The 19,182-nt window shown below is 45.6% G+C and overlaps 2 protein-coding genes across 2 annotated transcripts in view; one reads left to right on the top strand and one right to left on the bottom strand.

Moving 5' to 3' along the window:
- Positions 1–42: 42 nt before the first annotated feature.
- Positions 43–7,743, top strand: elovl8b (ELOVL fatty acid elongase 8b). Its single transcript, XM_061825587.1, has 8 exons — positions 43–179; positions 281–365; positions 2,735–2,922; positions 3,721–3,801; positions 3,879–3,935; positions 5,099–5,213; positions 5,277–5,404; positions 7,043–7,743. The coding sequence occupies exons 1-8, from the start codon at positions 90–92 to the stop codon at positions 7,205–7,207; spliced, it is 909 nt and encodes a 302-aa protein (XP_061681571.1). The 5' UTR covers positions 43–89; the 3' UTR covers positions 7,208–7,743.
- Positions 7,744–7,893: 150 nt separating this feature from the next.
- The window catches only part of LOC133503699 (zinc finger protein GLIS1), a 133,350-nt gene continuing 122,061 nt past the window's right edge, over positions 7,894–19,182 (bottom strand). The window contains exons 10-12 of the mRNA XM_061825563.1: positions 13,542–13,684; positions 11,242–11,388; positions 7,894–11,146 (exon numbers count right to left, since the gene is read on the bottom strand). Of these exons, the coding sequence (XP_061681547.1) occupies positions 11,010–11,146; positions 11,242–11,388; positions 13,542–13,684 (427 nt within the window). The 3' untranslated portion in view covers positions 7,894–11,009. The remainder of the gene's footprint in view (positions 11,147–11,241; positions 11,389–13,541; positions 13,685–19,182) is intronic.

The raw sequence follows: 19,182 nt of genomic DNA, 5'->3' as shown, positions 1-19,182 counted from the left end.
CAACAGCGCCCCCCAGTGTTTGCATCGCGTCACACCCCTGTTTCGGGGGTTTGTTTTTTTTTTTTTAACAGCCATGCAAAAGAATCCGGATGTGTGTCCGTCCGGTTCCTCCGCATTGTTGGAGACCAGCGTGGACTTGTTCCGAATGTGCTGATCACCGCCACTCGACCCTACTTGAGGTCTGTGAACGCGTCGCACTTTATTGAGGAGCTTTGCAAAATAATCACGTTAATATTAATGCTGCAGATTTTCTTTTTTTTTTTTCTTTCTTGTCCATCAGGTCTCATTCGTCCATGACAGTCCGATGATGACGTCAGCGTGGGACGCGATCTTGTCTGTCCACCAGACCATCGTGGACAATGGCGGTATGCATCTTTTCCACTCACGTCATTGATACATGTACACAATATGTTTTTATTTTCTGCCACGTACAAAACTTCTTATTTCTGCCGGCTGATTATTATGTCATAAGGTTATTATCTTTACTTTTGCTATCTTTGAGACCCGCTAAGCGCGGATGAATGAATGCATTTCTGTTTATCGTCCATTCTCACGAGTTTTAAAAATCAATGCATGTGACACAAAAATTTACCCCCCCCCTTCCAAAAAAATAAAAATGGACCCACTTGTGTGGATGTACCGAGATCCGATACGAGGGTTTCTCGTCGGCGCTTCGGTTTCATATCAATTATTAACCCTTTCCGGGACCTTTGATTGGCAGAATATCCATCCATTGTCTTTTGCCGCTTATCCTCACGAGGTTTCACGGGGATTACTGAAGCCTATCCCAGCTGTCATCGGGCAGCAGGCGGGCGGGGTACGCCCCGAACTGGTCGCCAGCCAATCGCAGGGCACATGGAGACAGACAACAGTCGCACTCACAATCGCACCTACGGGCAATTGAGAGTATCCAATTAATGTTTCATCTTTTTTGGGATGTGGGAGGAAACCTGAGCGCCCACCCGGAAAAAAACCCACGCAGGCACGTGGAGAACATGCAAACGCCACACAGGCGGGGTCGAGGTTGAACCCGGGTCCTCAGAACTGTGAGGCCAACGCTGCCCCACCGTGCCGCCGGGCACAATATTTATTATTATTATTATTATTTTAAGGATAATCAAGGCCTTCAACTTTGGCAAATGCAAGATTGATTTCAAGCTCGATTCAACAGCGACTAAAAGATATGCAGTAGATTCAGGCGATCACGTTAATAATTTGATGCAAACTTACTGTATGTACGCGAGCAGAACTGAGCTGGCTTTGTTGATGTTGATTGTGCACAAAACGGGTGGTTAGCATGTCCAACTGGTTAGTTGAGTCGGCGCATTATTAATCAGATGACGTGCGCGCGCATCACAACGTTGGCTCGCAGTGAACTTTGATTCCCTTTTCATTCTCTCTCTTTTTTTCTCATTCTCGGTCGTTTTTTTTTTTTTTTTTTTTTTTTTTAGAGCAGTGCCCCGAAATACCGAGTTCAGTTCGTTCCATTACGACGCTCATAAAGCAAAAATATTTTTTTTGTATATTTTTATATATTAGATTTATTTCTATATATTTATAGAAAAAAGGAAAAGTAAAAACCATTGGAAGAATATCTGTGGTATGATTTGGACTGGTTGATTTTGCTCATTTTCTTGTGTTGTTTCATACATTTTTCTAAATTCCCCACAAACAGAGATGCCTTGAGATGCAAGTTTTGTGACCAAACGGGCAACTTGAAAACATTCATATCCCAAATATTTTTTTTCCATGGGAAGAATGCCATTCCAATCATGCAAAAAAAAAAAAAAAAAACATTTGTGTAATTTTTTTAAAATAAGAAAACAGCAATAACACGCGATAATATTTTATATATATTGGCAGCATGGTGGCGCAGCTGGAAAGCGTTGGCCTCACACAGTTCTGAGGTCCCGGGTTCAATCCCGACCCCACCTGTGTGGAGTTTGCATGTTCTCCACGTGCCTGCGTGGGTTTTTTTCCGGGTGGGCGCTCAGGTTTCCTCCCACATCCCAAAAAAGATGAAACATTAATTGGATACTCTCAATTGCCCGTAGGTGCGATTGCGAGTGCGACTGTTTGTCTTCATGTGCCCTGCGATTGACTGGCAACCGGTTCGGGGTGTACCCCGCCCGCCTCCTGCCCGTTGACAGCTGGGATTGGCTCCAGGACTCCCCGCGACCCTCTTGAGGATAGGCGGCAAAGAAAATGGATGGATGGAATGGAGATTCTGCCGTTATAAGGTCTTGGAAAGGGTTAATGATTGATATGAAATGAAAATGCCGACTAGAAACCCTTGTATCAGATCAGATTTTTTGGGGGGGGCAGGTAGGATTAGCACTCCCCGCGACCCTTGTGAGGATAAGTGGCTAAGAAAATGGATATATATAAAGTGATGACCTATGATAATGAAACAAAATTTGCATCTTTTTTGCCTTTTTTTTTTTTTTACTTCAATTCAATGGAAATTGTGCCGCTCCTTGTGTTGTGCATGCTTTGGCCAATGGGAGGCAGAACAACACCTACCAAAAAAAAAAGAAAAAAAACTTCACAACGGACTGTAATATTAGACATGTTTTGGAGAGCACAAAAAAAAACACGAGTATTGTTATGTCTGTCTACATGTGTTGCTCCGGCGTTTGTGTCGAAATGGGCATTGCTCGAAGGCTCACGAGTGAAGACGGCGACGCTATCGGTTAGCACAAAGCTAAGTCAAGTCGTGTGCGCATCGTTGCAGACAAGAGGACCGACCCGTGGCCGCTGGTCTACTCGCCGGTCCCGGTGACGCTGATCGTCCTGGTCTACCTGTGCGCGGTGTGGGCGGGGCCTCGGCTCATGAGGCACCGAGACCCCGTGGACCTCCGGGCGGTTCTCATCCTTTACAACTTGGCCATGGTGGGCTGGTCGGCCTACATGTTCCACGAGGTGCGCCGCCCGGAAAACAATCTTTGCGAACGTTGGCGCCGAGTTGCCGGATTGCTGCCGCGGTCTCGGCACTTTATCGCCGCGCCTCCCAAGTGTGCCCGTACATATTTGAATAATTGGCGACATTTTGATTTGTCATGAGCCGACGTGCATTTTCGCATCGTTATTGAATCTATAAATCGGGTCGTTTTCCATGGGCGCATTTTGAATAGCTGCACAGGAAATGTCGGGAAATTTAGCTGAAATTGATGTTTTATCACATCATTAATATTCATAACCTCTCTCTAATGTCCACTTATGTTAAAATAAGGATTTTGTGTTGTGCACTGGTGCTTTGCCGTCAAAGTAAACATCAAACAAAGACAATTGTACTTCTGCAAAATTCCGTTAGCGGGCTAACGGGTAGCATTCATGTTATTGGTGTTCCAACGCTTCATGCAACGCATTTGAACATAAATGTTGGAGCAACACATGTAGACAGAAAACACCACAATACTCCTAGTCATATATTCTTTGTTGTTTCTATTCTAATGAGAAAAATGCTACATATTTTTTATAAAATTCAACATTGTCGCGCATTTTCCTTACTAAAAAAAAACCCACATCCCAAATTAGTTTTTGCATGGAAGTCTGGAAGAGATTAATTACATTTTGTGATAAAGGTGTATGTAATCAACAATACATTTTTTTTGTTCTGGAATGAAGTCGCAGTTCAGTTTTTGCAGTTTGCGGTTCCTCAACTCTCCCACGTGAGCGCTTCCTGCTGAAAAGTTCTCCCGCCGTTCTTTTCCCGAGCAGTTCTTGGCGACTTCGTGGCTCTCCGACTACAGCCTCCGGTGTCAGCCGGTGGACTACAGCGACACACCGCTGGCCATGAGGGTCAGAACTCGTTTGCGGGAACCTTCTTGTAGTTTCTGGTGTGAATATTATTTGAATTTAACTTGCCCGTCTTGCAGATGGCCCGGGTCTGCTGGTGGTTCTTCTTCTCCAAAGTCATCGAGCTCAGCGACACGGTACGCAACTTTTCAACGAGTCGCGCCGGAGAAATTCCGGCTGGCAAAAACAAGTGAAAATCATTCCAAAATGTTTTGTTTTCCTTTGAGAAAGAACCTCCGAATATTCCTCATGAGGCGGCACGGTGGAGCAGCTGGTAAAGCGTTGGCCTCACGGTTCTGAGGAACCGGGTTCAAATCCCAGCCCTCCCTGTGCAGGGGTTTGCATGTTCCCCCCGCGCCTGCGTGGGTTTCCTCCGGGTGGGCACTCCGGTTTCCTCCCACATCCCAAAAAAGATGAAACATTAATTGGACGCTCTAAATTGCCCGTAGGTGCGATTGTGAGTGCGATTGGTTGATAGGCTCCAGCACTCCACGGGATCCTTGTGAGGATAAGCGGCTAAAAAATGGGTGGATAATTATTTAGATGTGGTTCTAAGCGCAAGATTTCAGACTGCAACAATAATAATTCTTTGAAAATCTTTGAATATTTGGCAGAGGCGGCACGGTGGATCAGCTGGTAAAGCGTTGGCCTCACAGTTCTGAGGAACCGGGTTCAAATCCCGGACCCGCCTGTGTGGAGTTTGCATGTTCTCCCGGTCGGTGCCTGCGTGGGTTTCCTCCGGGTGGGCACTCCGGTTTCCTCCCACATCCCAAAAAAGATGAAACATTAATTGGACACGCTAAATTGCCCGTAGGTGCGATTGTGAGTGCGACTGTTGTCTGTCTCCATGTGCCCTGCGATTGGCTGGCGACCAGTTCGGGGTGTACCCCGCCCGCCTCCTGCCCGTTGACAGCTGGCATAGGCTCCGGCACTCCCCCGCGGCCCTCGTGAGGATAAGCGGCTAAGAAAGTTGGTAGACAGTTTCGCAGAACAAAACGGCCGGCTCGTGGTATCTGACAGTATTCTGACAATTTCATCGTCATAAAAGAATAAGCGACATGAAATCCGGGCAGCAGAAAAGTCCAGTTATTAGCCGGCCCCTTAAAGATGGCCTAAAATTCTGCTTTTTATGTCAACCGTGTGCATTATTTAAAGGACGGCTGACAGTGTAACCCCCCCCCCCCTCCCCTCCAAAAATGATTTATGTATTGAATTATTTGGAAAGGAGGAGCTTCTGCCACCCGCTTCTTTCTTTGCCTTTTCCCACGTCGTCCTTCTTCACTCACCCTTTGTCTGGCAGCTCTTCTTCATCCTGAGGAAGAAGAACAACCAGCTGACTTTCCTGCACGTCTTCCACCACGCCACCATGGTCTTCAACTGGTGGTCGGCGGTCAAGTACACGGCCGGCGGCCAGTGTAGGTTGGCCGACGAATCCCGCCGATTTTCGCCGGGCTCCGAATGAGCGTGTCCCGTTGCAGCTTTCCTCGTCGGCCTGCTCAACACGTTGGTCCACACCGTGATGTACTCTTACTACGGCCTGGCCGCCCTGGGGCCTCGAGTGCGCAAGTACCTCTGGTGGAAGTCGTACCTCACCTGCCTGCAGCTGGTGAGATTCCCCAGACTCGGTGATCACTTCACAGAGTTTAACATTAGCGCTAACGCTAGCGCCGTGCTTGCGTTGAACTGTCTGTGCACCGGGGCTTATAAACAGGTGCGCTAACGCTAGCGTGGCGCTAACGCTGGCGCCGCATCACCTTGTAGGCCGGAAATTACGGTAATACGGTAAAATTCAATGAACCGAGCTAATTGGTTGTTTGAAATGCCAAACATTTCTATGAATTTTGACTTTTGATATAGGCTGTCCAAACTGCCGCTTGCGGCAATGGGAGTGGCACCCAGACAGCTCTCGGGTCGGCCCAAAAACTCGGAAGTGGGCTCACTCCCTTAAACCTTCTTTGCGGAATTACACATTTTTCAATCTTCCTTAGTTACATGAGTTTGCAAATACGCAGGACGTACTCTCGTCTGTATCTGTTTTCAAATGCGGCGAGCAATGACGTAGAATTAAAAACTAGACTGCGCACTCTGCATCCAACATTGGTTCCGCCACGGTCAACAGGCTCTGACTTACGGTCAGGGCAAAAAGCCCGGTAAACAATACACACATTGTTATGGAAAACGATGCGGTAAATCTATATACCATAATTTCCGGCCTACAAGCCGCCACTTTTTTCACGCGCTTTCAACAATCTGCGCTTTATGCGGTGATGCGGCGCTAGCGTTAGCGTTGGCGCACGCGCTACACAGAGAGAGCTTAATGCTAGCGCAGCGCTAACGCTAGCCCCGCGCAAGCGCTATGTCCACAGTTTAAATTGTTTACAGTGACACATACGTATGTAATAGGAGGTACAGACCTTCGTAATATTTTAATGATATTTTTTTTCCCACATTTATAATTATACTTTATTACGAAGGTTAAACTGAAACACACACTTATCGGTGAAAAGTTACTTCTTTGCGACCCCCTGCACGGTTTTGACAGCTGACAGCGCAACGGGAATGAACCGTATCGATAGCAAAAAAGCTAAACCTGACATATTCCAAAATTATGTTTTACAATGTACAATTGTAAGGATATCAAAGGATGTCAACTTTCACGCGAAATAGCACCCAAAGCAATGTTTTGCCCTGACCGGAAGTTGAAGCCGAATTACCGCGTGAGAGTTGTCTGCGCGCTGTCTAGTTTTTTATTAAAAGACAACTTAACTCAATTTTTTGAATACAAAGAGATAAAACATTTAAAATGGGGGGGGGGGGAATAAAAATAACAACAAAATCGATAGCACGGGTGTCAAACTCGTGTTTATCGCGGGCCACATTGTAGATACGGTTTCCGTCTCACGGCCATTACGACGGAAACCACGCAAATCTTTAATCATCAATCAACCATCATATTTACACAAATTTATCAACTAGTTTTGGAATCACAAATCAACGGTAATTTTTTTCCCCCCACTATTGCTGATGTTTGGTAACACAAAAATGCTTGCAATATCTCGTCATCATTTATGATATGACGGTTTTGAGAATTTAAACAAAAATCAGGGAAATTGAGACAGATTATTTGCCTTGGCGGGCCGCATAAAGTCACGTGGCGGGCCGCCCCTGGCCCCCCGGGCCTCGAGTTTTGACACCCACCCACACGTAGCAACATGAAAATCCGGCTCTGCTTTTACGTCCCCAGCTGCAGTTCCTGCTGGTTCTGACCCACACGAGCTACAGCCTGCTCACCGGATGCGACTTCCCGGCCGCCACCAACATCGCGGTGGCCGTTTACGCCGTCGTCCTCATCGTCCTCTTCGGGAACTTCTACCGCCAAAGCTACCTGGAGAAGAGGAAGCACATGTAAGACGTGTGCAATAAGAAACTCATCTTCACTTTTCTTCACACTCGAAAATGTGCAAACACGATCAAGCGGAAGGATTGCAGATGTGCGCATCTTCAATTTTGTCCGCTAGAGGGCGCAGCGAGGCCACATTCTCTGCAAAAAAAAAAAAAAAAAAAACTTTCCCAGGCAACTCTCGAAAACAACTCAGAGCCGATGACATATTTCATTCACATATTTATTACTTCTTAAATGGAGAAAATGCCAAACATTCAAATGTGGGTTATTTAAAAAAAAAAAAAAAATTACACAATTCATACGTCGCTGTACAGTAGGGAGACAAAGCCAAAGCCCCAAATATGAAATATCGGAACGCAAACATTTATTCCTTTTGTTATTAAAACAACGCAGTAACACGATACTTTTGTTTCTGGACTTCGGTCGAAAAACATGTCAAAACTAGACGATGTTTTGAAAAAAAAATTATTGTAGCGATGCGCTAACCAAGTCAAGTTGGTTTTTTTTTTTGTTTTTCTTTCCGTTGGGTCAATAAAAGTCATTTGGAAGAGATTTTTCATTTTTTTTTAAATGACGATTTCATGGCTCACCCCTCATTATTAAAAACATGCAATATGTCGCTTCTTCCTTCGAGTCCTTAGAAATCCGGAAGCGGCTCGAATTAACCCGTGGAGAGTAGCGGTGGGCTAATTGGTGTCAAGGAAGTACGTTGAAGGGGTACTGTACACTTCAATGGTTCCAAGATCTTTGTAGGTGGAGTTTGGAGCTCAATGTAGCCTGGGTTGTTAGTGGCGAACTTCATCATGTGCATATTTTTGTTCTGCTTTCTTGTGAAACACGTCAACAAATCATATCCAAGATACAGTATTCATGTATTCATATTTCAGGATTTGTGATTTTGCCCCTTTTATTTGTGGCAATCTAAGTTCACATCCATCCACCCATTTTCTTTGCCGCTTATCCTCACGAGGGTCGCGGGCAGTGCTGTAGCCTATCCCAGCTGTAAACGGGCAGGATGCACCCTGAACTGGTCGCCGGCCAATCGCAGGGCACATCGAGACAAACAGCCGCACTTGCAATCACACCTACGGGCAATTTAGAGTGTCCAATTGATGTTGCGTGTTTTGGGGATGTGGGAGGAAACCCACGCACGCACGGGGGAGAACATCCAAATTCCACACAGGGGGGTACGGGATCAAACCTGGGACCTCTGAACTGTGAGCCACAGTGCCGCCCTAACTTTAATTATTTCCTAAACTCAGCACCGACCCCCCCCCCCCCAAAAAAAAAAAAAAAAACAAAACAAGGTTCTTTGGTACCGTCTGTTTACATCTTGATACCCAGAAACTACGTTGAACTGAGGAAGGGAAGAACCTCATTTAGTTAGACTTCGAAAAGAAGCGCTTTGGCGCCACCTGTCGGCATTTTTGGGGTGCGCGTCATCTGCCAGTTGCAATTTGATTGGTTCTGGTGGGCTTTGGTCCAGTCTGTATTACAATATTCATCATCACAGTAACTGTGGAAAAATGAGATTGCTGCTTAATCTTAATCTTCAGATTTAAAATTTTGTGTTTTGGTGGCTATGATTTGCACATTAATATATTTGGTAAATAGATCCAAAATGACCAAAAACTCATTTTTTCCCCCCCTGTGATGATATTGAAGTCTCATCAATATATGCTGTACTTTGTCTGTCTTTAATAACCAGATTCTGAAATGTAGACATGACATGTCGGTGCCTTAACACAATATCGCATTTGATTTTTAATGGTATTGATGAGAATATTAACGAAGATGCCCTCGCACGCAGGAAAGGAGAACCACAGATGCACTTTTCAGCCATTTATTGAACACGGGCAGAACAGAAAAACAAACAAAAAAAATAAACCACAAGGGGCGCAGCTGTCGGCCGCAGCTCACGCCCGGACTCTCACGCGCCACCCGCCCAGGCCCCGCCTCTTAAAGGCACATGCATGTACACAAACGCAACACTATGTACAGTATTTTCTACACATTTTATGCTTGCGATTTGTTTTTTTTTATGTTCAAATGTTTACAATGCGTTTTAATAATTTTAAATGTGTTAAAACGTGGATGGGAGGGGTAAAAATAAAAACGTTATTTTTTTAAATGGTTTTTCTATATCCCAGCTTTTCACGTCAACCCGTACACTGTACAATCCAAACTTTTTCCCATGATATGCGGCTTCACTTGGCGATCGGACTTTGAACGCCCCCCCCCACCCCCCGCCACATCCAATACGGCGGGACCGTCGACGTAAGCTTTGACGCTCAGCGGCGTGTGCGCACGTCAACATTTTGATATTGTTTGTAAAGACGCCAAGAAACGTCCGGGTGGCAGAAAGTGGACATAATAAAAACTTACAGTCGTTACATAATTAAATGTAATGCAAAAACTTTCACGATTTTTGCCATAATTTGATGGTTGTCGCGCTGCTCCCTTGTGATGTGTGCGCCTTGGCCACATGAATGCAGTATATTAAACTCATACGGATATATATTAATTGTAATTAGTTGCTCTTTGCTGAGGATAAAGAATACATGCCTGTATTGGTACTTTTTTTTTTTTTTAATGTGTTCCGACACTAAACTATCTCAAGGCATCAATGCCTGTCGGAATTTTCACCACGTCTACTTTTGTAATCAATTTTCCAGTTTGTTAATACACAGGTGTCAAACTCAAGGCCCGGGGGCCAGATCCGGCCCACTGTGTGATTTTATGTGGCCCGTGAATGCAGATCATGTGGATCAACTTCTGTGATTTTGTACCAAAATTTTAATCCTGAAATGATAACAATGAGCTATTGTAAGCATTTTTGTGCGCCCAAACATCAACCATAGTTGAAAAACACTTCAGCCTTGATTTCTGGTTCCAAAACTATCCATCCACCCATCCATTTTCTTTGCCGCTTATCCTCACAAGGGTCGCGGGGAGCGCTGGAGCCTCTCCTGGTTGTCAACGGCAGGAGGCGAGGTACACCCTGAACTGGTCACCAGCCAATCGCAGGGCACGTGGAGACAAACAGCCGCACTCGCACTCACACCTAGGGGCAATTGACAGTTTCCAGGAATTGTCTCATGTTTTTGGGATGTGGGAGGAAACCGGAGTGCCCGGAGAAAAGCCACGCAGGCACGGGGAGAACATGCAAACTCCACGCAGGAAGGGCCCGGGATCAAACCCAGGTCCTCAGAAATGTAAGGCCAACGCTTCACCACCGTGCCGTAGTTGTCCAATTGTAAATAGGATGAGGCGGGAGTGTATGTATGGTGTAGCGGTACACACGCCTGACTTTGGTCCGGGCAGCGTGGGTTCGATTCCCACTCAGTGATGATGTCGATATCTACCCTGTGACTGACTCGCAACCAGGTCAGGGCGTAGTCCGCCTGAAGCTCGCTGGGATAGGTTCTCGTGTGACCCGTGTGGGGATAAGCAGCTTGAATAATGGACAGATTTGATGACGCCATTAAAAGTTTTCATGGTTTCACAGTCAAAACGGCGCAATGTGGCCCGGACCAAAAAATGAGTTTGACACCCCTCAGTTCGTCGGGGTCACCGCTTTGCCTCATTTCCAAGCACTCGACATGCGGTCACATCTTTTTTCTGATTGTCACGTGACACCTTCGAGCAACAGCAGAAGAGAAGGACGCTAAAAATCGTCATCCAATCAATTTCCCGCTGCCTCGGTCACATGACGGGAAATTTTGCCGAGCAGCAGAAAGCTCCGACTTCCGCCACCGGGAAGTCAGCGCGACGTCTCGGCCAGAAGCTCGCAACGCGACGTCCGCGTCTACGACTCCGTGTACACCGACGACATGTGGCCGAGGGCGCGCTCAAAGCCGGCCGACTGGAAGAAGGCGCCCTCCTCTGGACCGGAGGGGAAGTGGCACCCCGTGCCGCCTTGCAGCTCCTGGCTCAAGTGGAAGCCTGGAAAAGACGCGCAGGGTGCGCAAAACCGAAACCGTGATCGGGGCTGAATGGTCACCCTCTGGGCTCGATGGGAGCATTACGGGATGGCTGACCTGCGGAGCCCAGAGCGTCGCCGGTGGCCATGTGGAAGCCGTTGTGCTGATGGGAAGCGTACGCGTGACAATCGGCGCCGCCCACCGCCTGCTCCATCCGGTACGAGTCCGCGAAGTGGAAGCAGCTCTGGAAGCTGCCTTGAAATTCTGCCAGGGGGCGACAAAGAGGAGAAAAATGAGACGCCGCAATTCGCCCCCTCGCGCCGACTTAAGCGTCAACGGTCGATTTTTCAATCTGTTTGGATTTCCGCCTCTGTTTGTTGCCACGGAAACCGCATCTGGTTTCAGAATCCGTCGCTTTGCCCGATGTTACTTTTTGACTTGAACCGAATTCTTCCTCTGCGGGGAGCCAGAGAGTTGGGTCACGATGACATCAGCGCTTTCCCTTCCTCTGATTGGTCGGTGGGAGCAAAAACTGTTCCACTAGTAAAGCGCGTCGGTGGCGATCCAGGCGGATGATTACTAATTATTGATCGGCATCTCTGGCGAGTATGATGTCTTTTAATTCCATTTCTTTTTGTCATGCTAAGTTGAATATTGCTGGTATCGAGAGGTGAGTTAAATTCTCTGAAGGATGAAGTCCGTGACTGAATGGAAATTGTAACTTGGGGGCCCGCAGAAATAATCAACCATAAACAATATCATATTTAAAAAGTACATACACGTGAATGCGAAACAGCACAGGTAGAAAACAAAGAAATACAGCAATTAATCCTCTCACGTTTAAATTTTGCAGTAAAAAAAGAGTAAAAAGTCTTAAAATCATCTTTTTTTTCGGGGAGATATCATCCAATTACTGTAATTTGTGACCTACAAGCCGCAACTTTTTTTCACACGCTTTCAACCCTGCGGTTTATGCGGTGCTGCGGCTAATTTGTGCATTTTTTTCCAAACGGCTGCAAGGGGGCACTCGAGCGGAAAAGCTAAAAATGAGACCGGCGCAATATATGTGCCAAGGAAGTGACTTTTACCGGCCCTGTTAGCGCTGTGCTAGCGTGTTGCTGCTTTGTTACTTTGTTTATGCGGTGATGCGGCGCTAGCGTGAGCGCACCTGGTTATAAGCCACGGTACACAGAAAGAGTTTAAAGAGTTTAACGCTAGCACGGCGCTAATGCTCGCCCTGCGCTAACACTAACACTAAACTCTTTCTGTGTGCCGAAGCTTATAACCAGGTGCGCTCTGTGGGCCGGCCGGGAATTGCGGTAGTTCCTTCGGACCAAGATGGCGGCAAAGCCATATTTCTCTATTCGACGCAGCTTCGGTGGCTTCTGTCATTAGCAAATTTGCAAACGTACGAACACACAGAGGGAAAAATTGAGCTCGTAAGGTGAGAACTTTTCACCCCAGACGTATAGTCTTGTAAATTATATAACAATGCCCCCAAAACCCCCAAAAAGTTTGCGAAATCATATTCTAGACGCCATTGTTTAGTCTTAAGTTGTGTTTTGGTTCCATACGGACCACAGAAGTCACAATAACGGCCGGGCCGGCGTTTTTGGAACGCGTCGAGGCAGCGTGGCCGCAAAGCGCTGACGGGAAGGAAAACAGAGTTTTTTAAGCTTGAACGGGGACGAGGGTGGGGGGGGGGGGGGGGGGTCACGACAGCCCAGTGGGCGACACGCCGGCCACCGTTTTCTCCGCTAATTCGGGCTTCCGGCGCGGCGGTTTTCCCACTACAGTATCTGTACTTAAAAATACTCCGACCCGCTGTCGGCATTTCCAAATATAGCATACGCTGTATGTGTGTATTTTCGACACATTTATTTCAGGAACAATTTTGTCTTTTCAAATGATTTGCATGGTCGTGACGATTTTGGTTTCTCTGTGATATGTCCCAAAAAAAAAAAAACAAAAAAAAACATTCATTTATAATTCAGATGCAATGTGACCATTGTTTTTCAGTTCTAAAAAAAAAAAAAAAGTCCAAATATAATGTACTAACTTGTAAGTTAAATATAATGGAACTGCACTTCAATTATTATATTAAATTATTATTATAACAAATTATTCAACCAAAATGTTTTGTTTTAAGATGATGCACAATTAGATTTTTGTTGCATGCTTTTTATCATTATTAATATAATCTATTCTCAGTGTCCATACTTATAAACAACACAAGTATTGATGGTGTTAATTAGGATTTGGGGATATCTGTTATTATTTTATCACGATTATGATTTAGGATACAATAATGTGTTGATTAACTCAGTTGTAATCCTGCTTTTTCATCGTATTATTATATGACCCGTTTAGCGTTTGTTTGTGGCGGCGTCCGGCGGCGGGCTTGGTCCGGGTCTCACCGTTATTTGGAGGCTGCTGGTGGTGATAGTGAGCGAGGGCCTTGTGCTGAGCTTGGACGTGGTGCTTGTCCAACGCGGGGGGAGGAGCCGGTGGGGGGGTGCCCGTTCCCTTCATCCCCGGGGAGAGGAGCGGCCCTGACGACCTGCGCGCACACGCACACAAATGTCAGCCATCCATCATGTCAGGACTTGAACTTGGTAAATAACTTCTTGATGGAGAACATGCGAACTCCACACAGGGGTTGAACCCAGGACCTCAGAACTGTGAGGCCAACACTTTACCAGCTGACCCACCGTGCCCCCTAATATATATATATCCCATCTATGTCATGTATACGGCCATATGTATGCACGATTCCGGTGGCAGAGGCGTGCACGCCACAAAGAGCTGCACAATGTCCATTCAATTCAATCCCAAAAAGAGGCAAAAATGTATCTTTTAAAATAATCATTTCGTGAATGCTTAGTATGATATTTAAAAAAAATTTTTCTTAGTAAAATCGAATTTTAAAACTTTTTTTTTTTTGGGGGGGGGGCGTAGTCTGGAACAGATTAATGGACTTTCAGTTCATTTAAATGGGAAAAGACGATTTGAAATAAACGTTTTGATGTGTTTGCCGTGCTATCAGAACACGTCTCGATTCTGGACCGCTCCAGATGACCTCGGGGGTTACAGCAGTCGTTTTTGGTCAATTCTCTGATTGCCTTTCAACTCATTTTTGGTACATTTTGATGCGTTTCAAGCACGCGGGAGAGGTAAAACTTTTTCCATTGCGGTCGGGTCCAAAGCGAATTCCCCCGCGCGCGCCCGCCGAACGCCAGTTATCAAGATCGAGAGCAGAGTTGCCCTTTCCCGATGTGAAATCCAGTTTACGACGTAAGAAAAAAAAAAGAAAAAATAAACGTTTTACATTCCTTGCTTTTACCACCTTCAAAAAAGAAAACATGATGTCATCGAGGTACTTTCATATTCCCTTTACAGCTACGGCTTGGATCAACACCATTTGGTGTGTTTTTGCAGCGACAACGTGCGCGCGGAGCCGCCCGCCGCTGACGCAGTGCAGACTCGTGTCGTGTGGGGCCGAAAGCTTCTGCACAAGCTCACCCGAACGCACCGCGCCGGTGCTCTGGCGGTGGCCGCGCGGTGCGTTCGGGTGAGCGACGCGGGACCGTGGCGCAATCAGCGGGTCGGCTGTTCCGGGATCACGACGGGACGGACCAAAACGGGGACGCTTTGAAAAAAACTACATTCTGTTTGTGAGTCCGTGTTAGACGCCAGCGTACTTTTGGTACTAGGGTTAGAGAAACAAGTTATATTCATATTTTAGCACTCTATAATATTGTATTTTATCTCTATAACGGGCACCACGGAAGCGTTGGCCTCACAGTTCTGAGGGGCCCGGGTTCGATCCCGGTCTTGCCCTGTGCCTGCGTGGGTTTTTCTCCGGTTAGATCCCCAAAACATGCAATTTGCATTCATTGGACACTCTAAATTGTCCCTAGGTGTGATTGTGGGTGCGGCTGTTTGTTTCTATATGCCCTGCAATTGGTTGGCAACCAGTTCAGGGTGTCCCCTGCCTCTTGCCCGTTGACAGCTGGGATGGGCTCCGACACTCCCCGCGACCCTCGTGAGGATAAGCAGCTAAGAAAATGGATGGATGGATATGGATTACGTAGATTAATAATATTAATCTTCAGAAAACTGTGTGTATTGCTACACATATCGTCTGTCTTCACGTGTTACTCCACCATTTGTGTGCAAACATCAATTATACCATCGTGAGACTGACGCCATCCACTAGCCCATCTATGGCATTTTGCTAATTTTGTCAGAATTGAGCTAAATCTATTTTTTTTTTGTTCAGGCCAATCTACGCAATTGTTTTGAATACACGTGATTCACTTTGATGTTTAGTCTGACATTCAAGTGTTCACTGTCTGATTCCACAGTCATAATACGGCGTTTTTATTTCAAATTTTTCCTCGCAGGTCAAATAATGTTTCCAAACGAGCGCTCAAATTTGGAAAAATCCTCGCTGGTGTCTCAAGCCACCGATGCAAAGTTGACGTTAGACGTAGCAACACGTGGAGGCTGAAATGTGATACAAAACCTTACAAATGATGTTCTGGATAATTTCATAGAATTCCATAAAAGCAATAATATTCAAATATAAGTTGGAAATGAAGGTAGCTGGGCCGCCAGCTGGCTTTTTTTTTTTGGCCCGCACAAAATACTCAACAGCTACTTAGCGTGCGCACACGTGGAACGCAGCACATAAAGCGCCGCCGTCGTTCTCCTGTTACCGAAGAAGCGCGCGGCGGGCAGAGCCGCTCGCCGGCTGGGGTCCTGCATGAGGAGGCCCGGCGAGGTCCTGACCCGCCTGGGGGAGTTCGGCTCGGGCCTCGTCCATGACCCCTGCGGGATGCTCCCTGTTTGTGCTGCGGACACCCATAAAACGCATCCTTGAGGAGCACGTTTTTTTAATGCCCTGATGCGTCATAAACTCATGCGGACTTTACGTTGAGGTCATCTCATGGCGGAAAAAAAAGCACATTTTATGAATGTTTGAGCAAAAAAAAAAAAAAAAAAGTCAAGCATTTAGTTCTGTAGGAATAGGACGTAAAAGTCTTTAAGCCATAAAAACGTGATTATGACATCATTCCAAAGCATTTTGAGAAACGTACTTGTGTACTTTGTACTTTTGTCGACGTATCTGTGGAAATGTAAAATTAGTTAAATGGGTTATTTTAATCATAAAATAATTTCTGCTCATTCTCATTTTTTGAAATTTCTATTATATATGATAATTATTTAATTTTGTTGGGTACATGCACAACTATATTCTTACAAAATGATAATTGGAAAAAACAACTAAATTAATGCTACAAAATGTTACAATTACTAATTGTTATATCATTTTAAACCAACAAACATAACTGGAATTATCAACCAATTACGTAATAAAATGTTAAATGCATATGTGAAATCTTTCCTGCTATTATGAATAATAGTTAATGCTCATTTTGATATTATTTTTTCTGTTATAATTTCTTCATACATTTCATCAGAATCAGATTCAGCTTGATTGGCCAAGCGTGTAAAAACATACAAGGAATTTTTTTCCAGCAGTCGGTGCTATAAATAAATAAATTAGAAAGAAATATAGAACCCGAATATTTCTTTCTAATTTATTTTTTTTTATGTTCATAATGATACAACGTTATGCAGAGCTGTATTTATAATAATTTTATAGCAAATGATAACATTTATAGTCACGACGGAGAGTGGGGGGGAGGTGACAAATTGTTTTCTTCTTGCTTGGGGGGGGCGTCAGAAAATATTTGCAAAGCATTGAATTAAGACAAATATCATAATTTATGTCTTAATCGTGTAAATGCTGCATTTCAGCTGCGCTTGTTTCTGAATTGCTCAAGAAATGAAATTGAGTCGTGTTTTTTTTTTTTGTACCGCCACTTCAAAAATGTACTCAATCAATTAAGTAAGGCCACGTAGAACTTTCCAAAAAGCGACTAAAAGCAACCAATCAGGAAGCAGAAGTTTTGTTTGACCCTTCCCGGTGGCGTCGCCCACTTGGCCAGCGACGTCACGCGGCGGCCGGTGTCAGTCCGGGCCGGCGGTCCGCCGTTCTCGGGGCCGTCGGCGACCCCGCCGGGACCCGCTGTCAGCGCCGACTCGGGAAACAGTTCCACTCTTCATATTTTTACAAGTTGCCTCTATGTGCGAGCTAAAGTGAATCATAAGCTAATCGCTGCCAGCTGCCCGCCGCCCCCACCCTCCTCATCTTCATCATCATCATCATCATCCCCCACCCACTTCGCCATGCTGCAGTGAGGGGAATCTTTCATGCGCCACACCGAGATCTCGCCCTGGGAATTTATCTCCTGTAACGCAAATCGGGTGGTGATTATTGACGGGCGAAGGCCGAGTTGTATCCGTGTCTGAAGACAAACACTGGCGCAACACACGTAGACAGATGATAAAACAATGCTCACAACCTTAAATTATTTATCCACTGCCAGGAATGACTAATATTACTGCGGTTTACGAAGAATTTTTAACCGTCTCTTTTATGTGTATTTGATTGTCTGTATTATGGCGCCCCCATGTGGCCACGATGCGCACACCAGAAGGAGCAGCGCAATGTCTATTGAATGAAAGCAGAAAATGTGACGTGTGTGCCCCCCCCCCCAAAAAAAAAAAAAAAAAATCTGCTGGAACTTGTCCCTGAGTAAAGGCGGAGGCAATTATGAGCAGTGGCAAATAGCCAGAAAAACTGCAGGCCCGTCAGGAAAAGCCTACTAGAACATCTCAAATGTGTTTTGGGTTAAGCTGACACACTTGAATGGACAGCAGGTGCGTGCTTGACTCCCATCTGACATTAATTTCAAAGCGCTCGGGAAATTCTGAACGTAACCTCAACCCTGCTAGGGAAGAGGGTGTGCGCACTTGTGTAACCGCATGATTTGATTTTTTTAGTCACATTTGTGAATCATTTCGGTTTCTTGGAAAAAAAAAAAAACAACCTTTTGATATGATTTATTATGGTAATTCTTTTTATACAAACAGCAAAACAAAACAAGTTTTTGTACTGGGGTGCTTCAACTTTTGATATCCAGCGGACCTGCCAAGGAAAAGTCCCCTGGCACTTTTCTATTTACAAACATTACAAAAAATGTCCGCGTATGAATCGCAAATATACCGGACTGCGTTTTTCTTCGGCGGCCCAACGATATTTCCTCGAATTCCGCACCGGTTTCATTTGTGATCTTTCACCTGCCGCTCGACGTCCCGCTTGGGATTGAGGCTTTCAACTCCGTTCGGTTCTCCCGCAAACAGCCGACCGTGATGGATGACACGGGGCCGGTTGGCTTGGATCGCTGGGAACGCTTCTGGTTCTGGTTAGCAGAACCAGAAGAACCGAACGATGCCAGCGCTTCGGGCTACGGAGGAAGAGCGAAGCCATATTTTCTTGACAAAGACAACATTCCGTGAGGCTTGCGATAAACAACGATCTTAATCACGGTCCCCCTCGACGGAAAAACGCTTCGGATAGACTTTGCGCCGTAAAGGCCGGACTCGGTGACAAGCGGATCTTCAAGTGGCAACTTTGCAGCGTTACCGGTCCGGAATCACGCGATGAATTTGGTTGGTTACGCTTACGTTAGTGTTCAGACGAGCTGCGAACTTGGCTTCGGGTTTGAAAACAGGCTTAGCAACAAGGGGTAAGGTTTCAAACTGGGCTTTCAAGCCTGGGTTTAGATTTCAAGCCAGGGAGAGGGTTTCAAACAAGTTTCAAGGCTATACATTTGGGTTTTTGGGTCCTGGGTAGAGTTTCAACATAAGGGTTCAGATTTCAAGCCAGGGAGAGGGTTTCAAACAAATTTCAAGGTTGTACATTTGGGTTTTTGGGTCCTGGGTAGAGTTTCAAATTAGGGTTCAGGTTTGAGACCAAGGTTAGGGTTTTATGACAGGGTTTTTGATTACAGTGTCACATTAGGTTTAAGGATTAGAATCAGTTTTAAGGTTTGAAACTGACGTTTTAGACAAATGCAAGGGTTAGCGGTTTCAAAGTAGGATTTCGAGCCGGGGTTATAGTTTCAAAACAGGCCCGGGATTTCA

This window comes from Syngnathoides biaculeatus, chromosome 7 (assembly GCF_019802595.1).
Source record: "Syngnathoides biaculeatus isolate LvHL_M chromosome 7, ASM1980259v1, whole genome shotgun sequence".
Taxonomy (NCBI): Eukaryota; Metazoa; Chordata; class Actinopteri; order Syngnathiformes; family Syngnathidae; genus Syngnathoides; species Syngnathoides biaculeatus.
The sequence above is the reverse complement of the archived record's forward strand: the minus strand, read 5'-3'. Positions and strand labels throughout refer to the sequence as shown.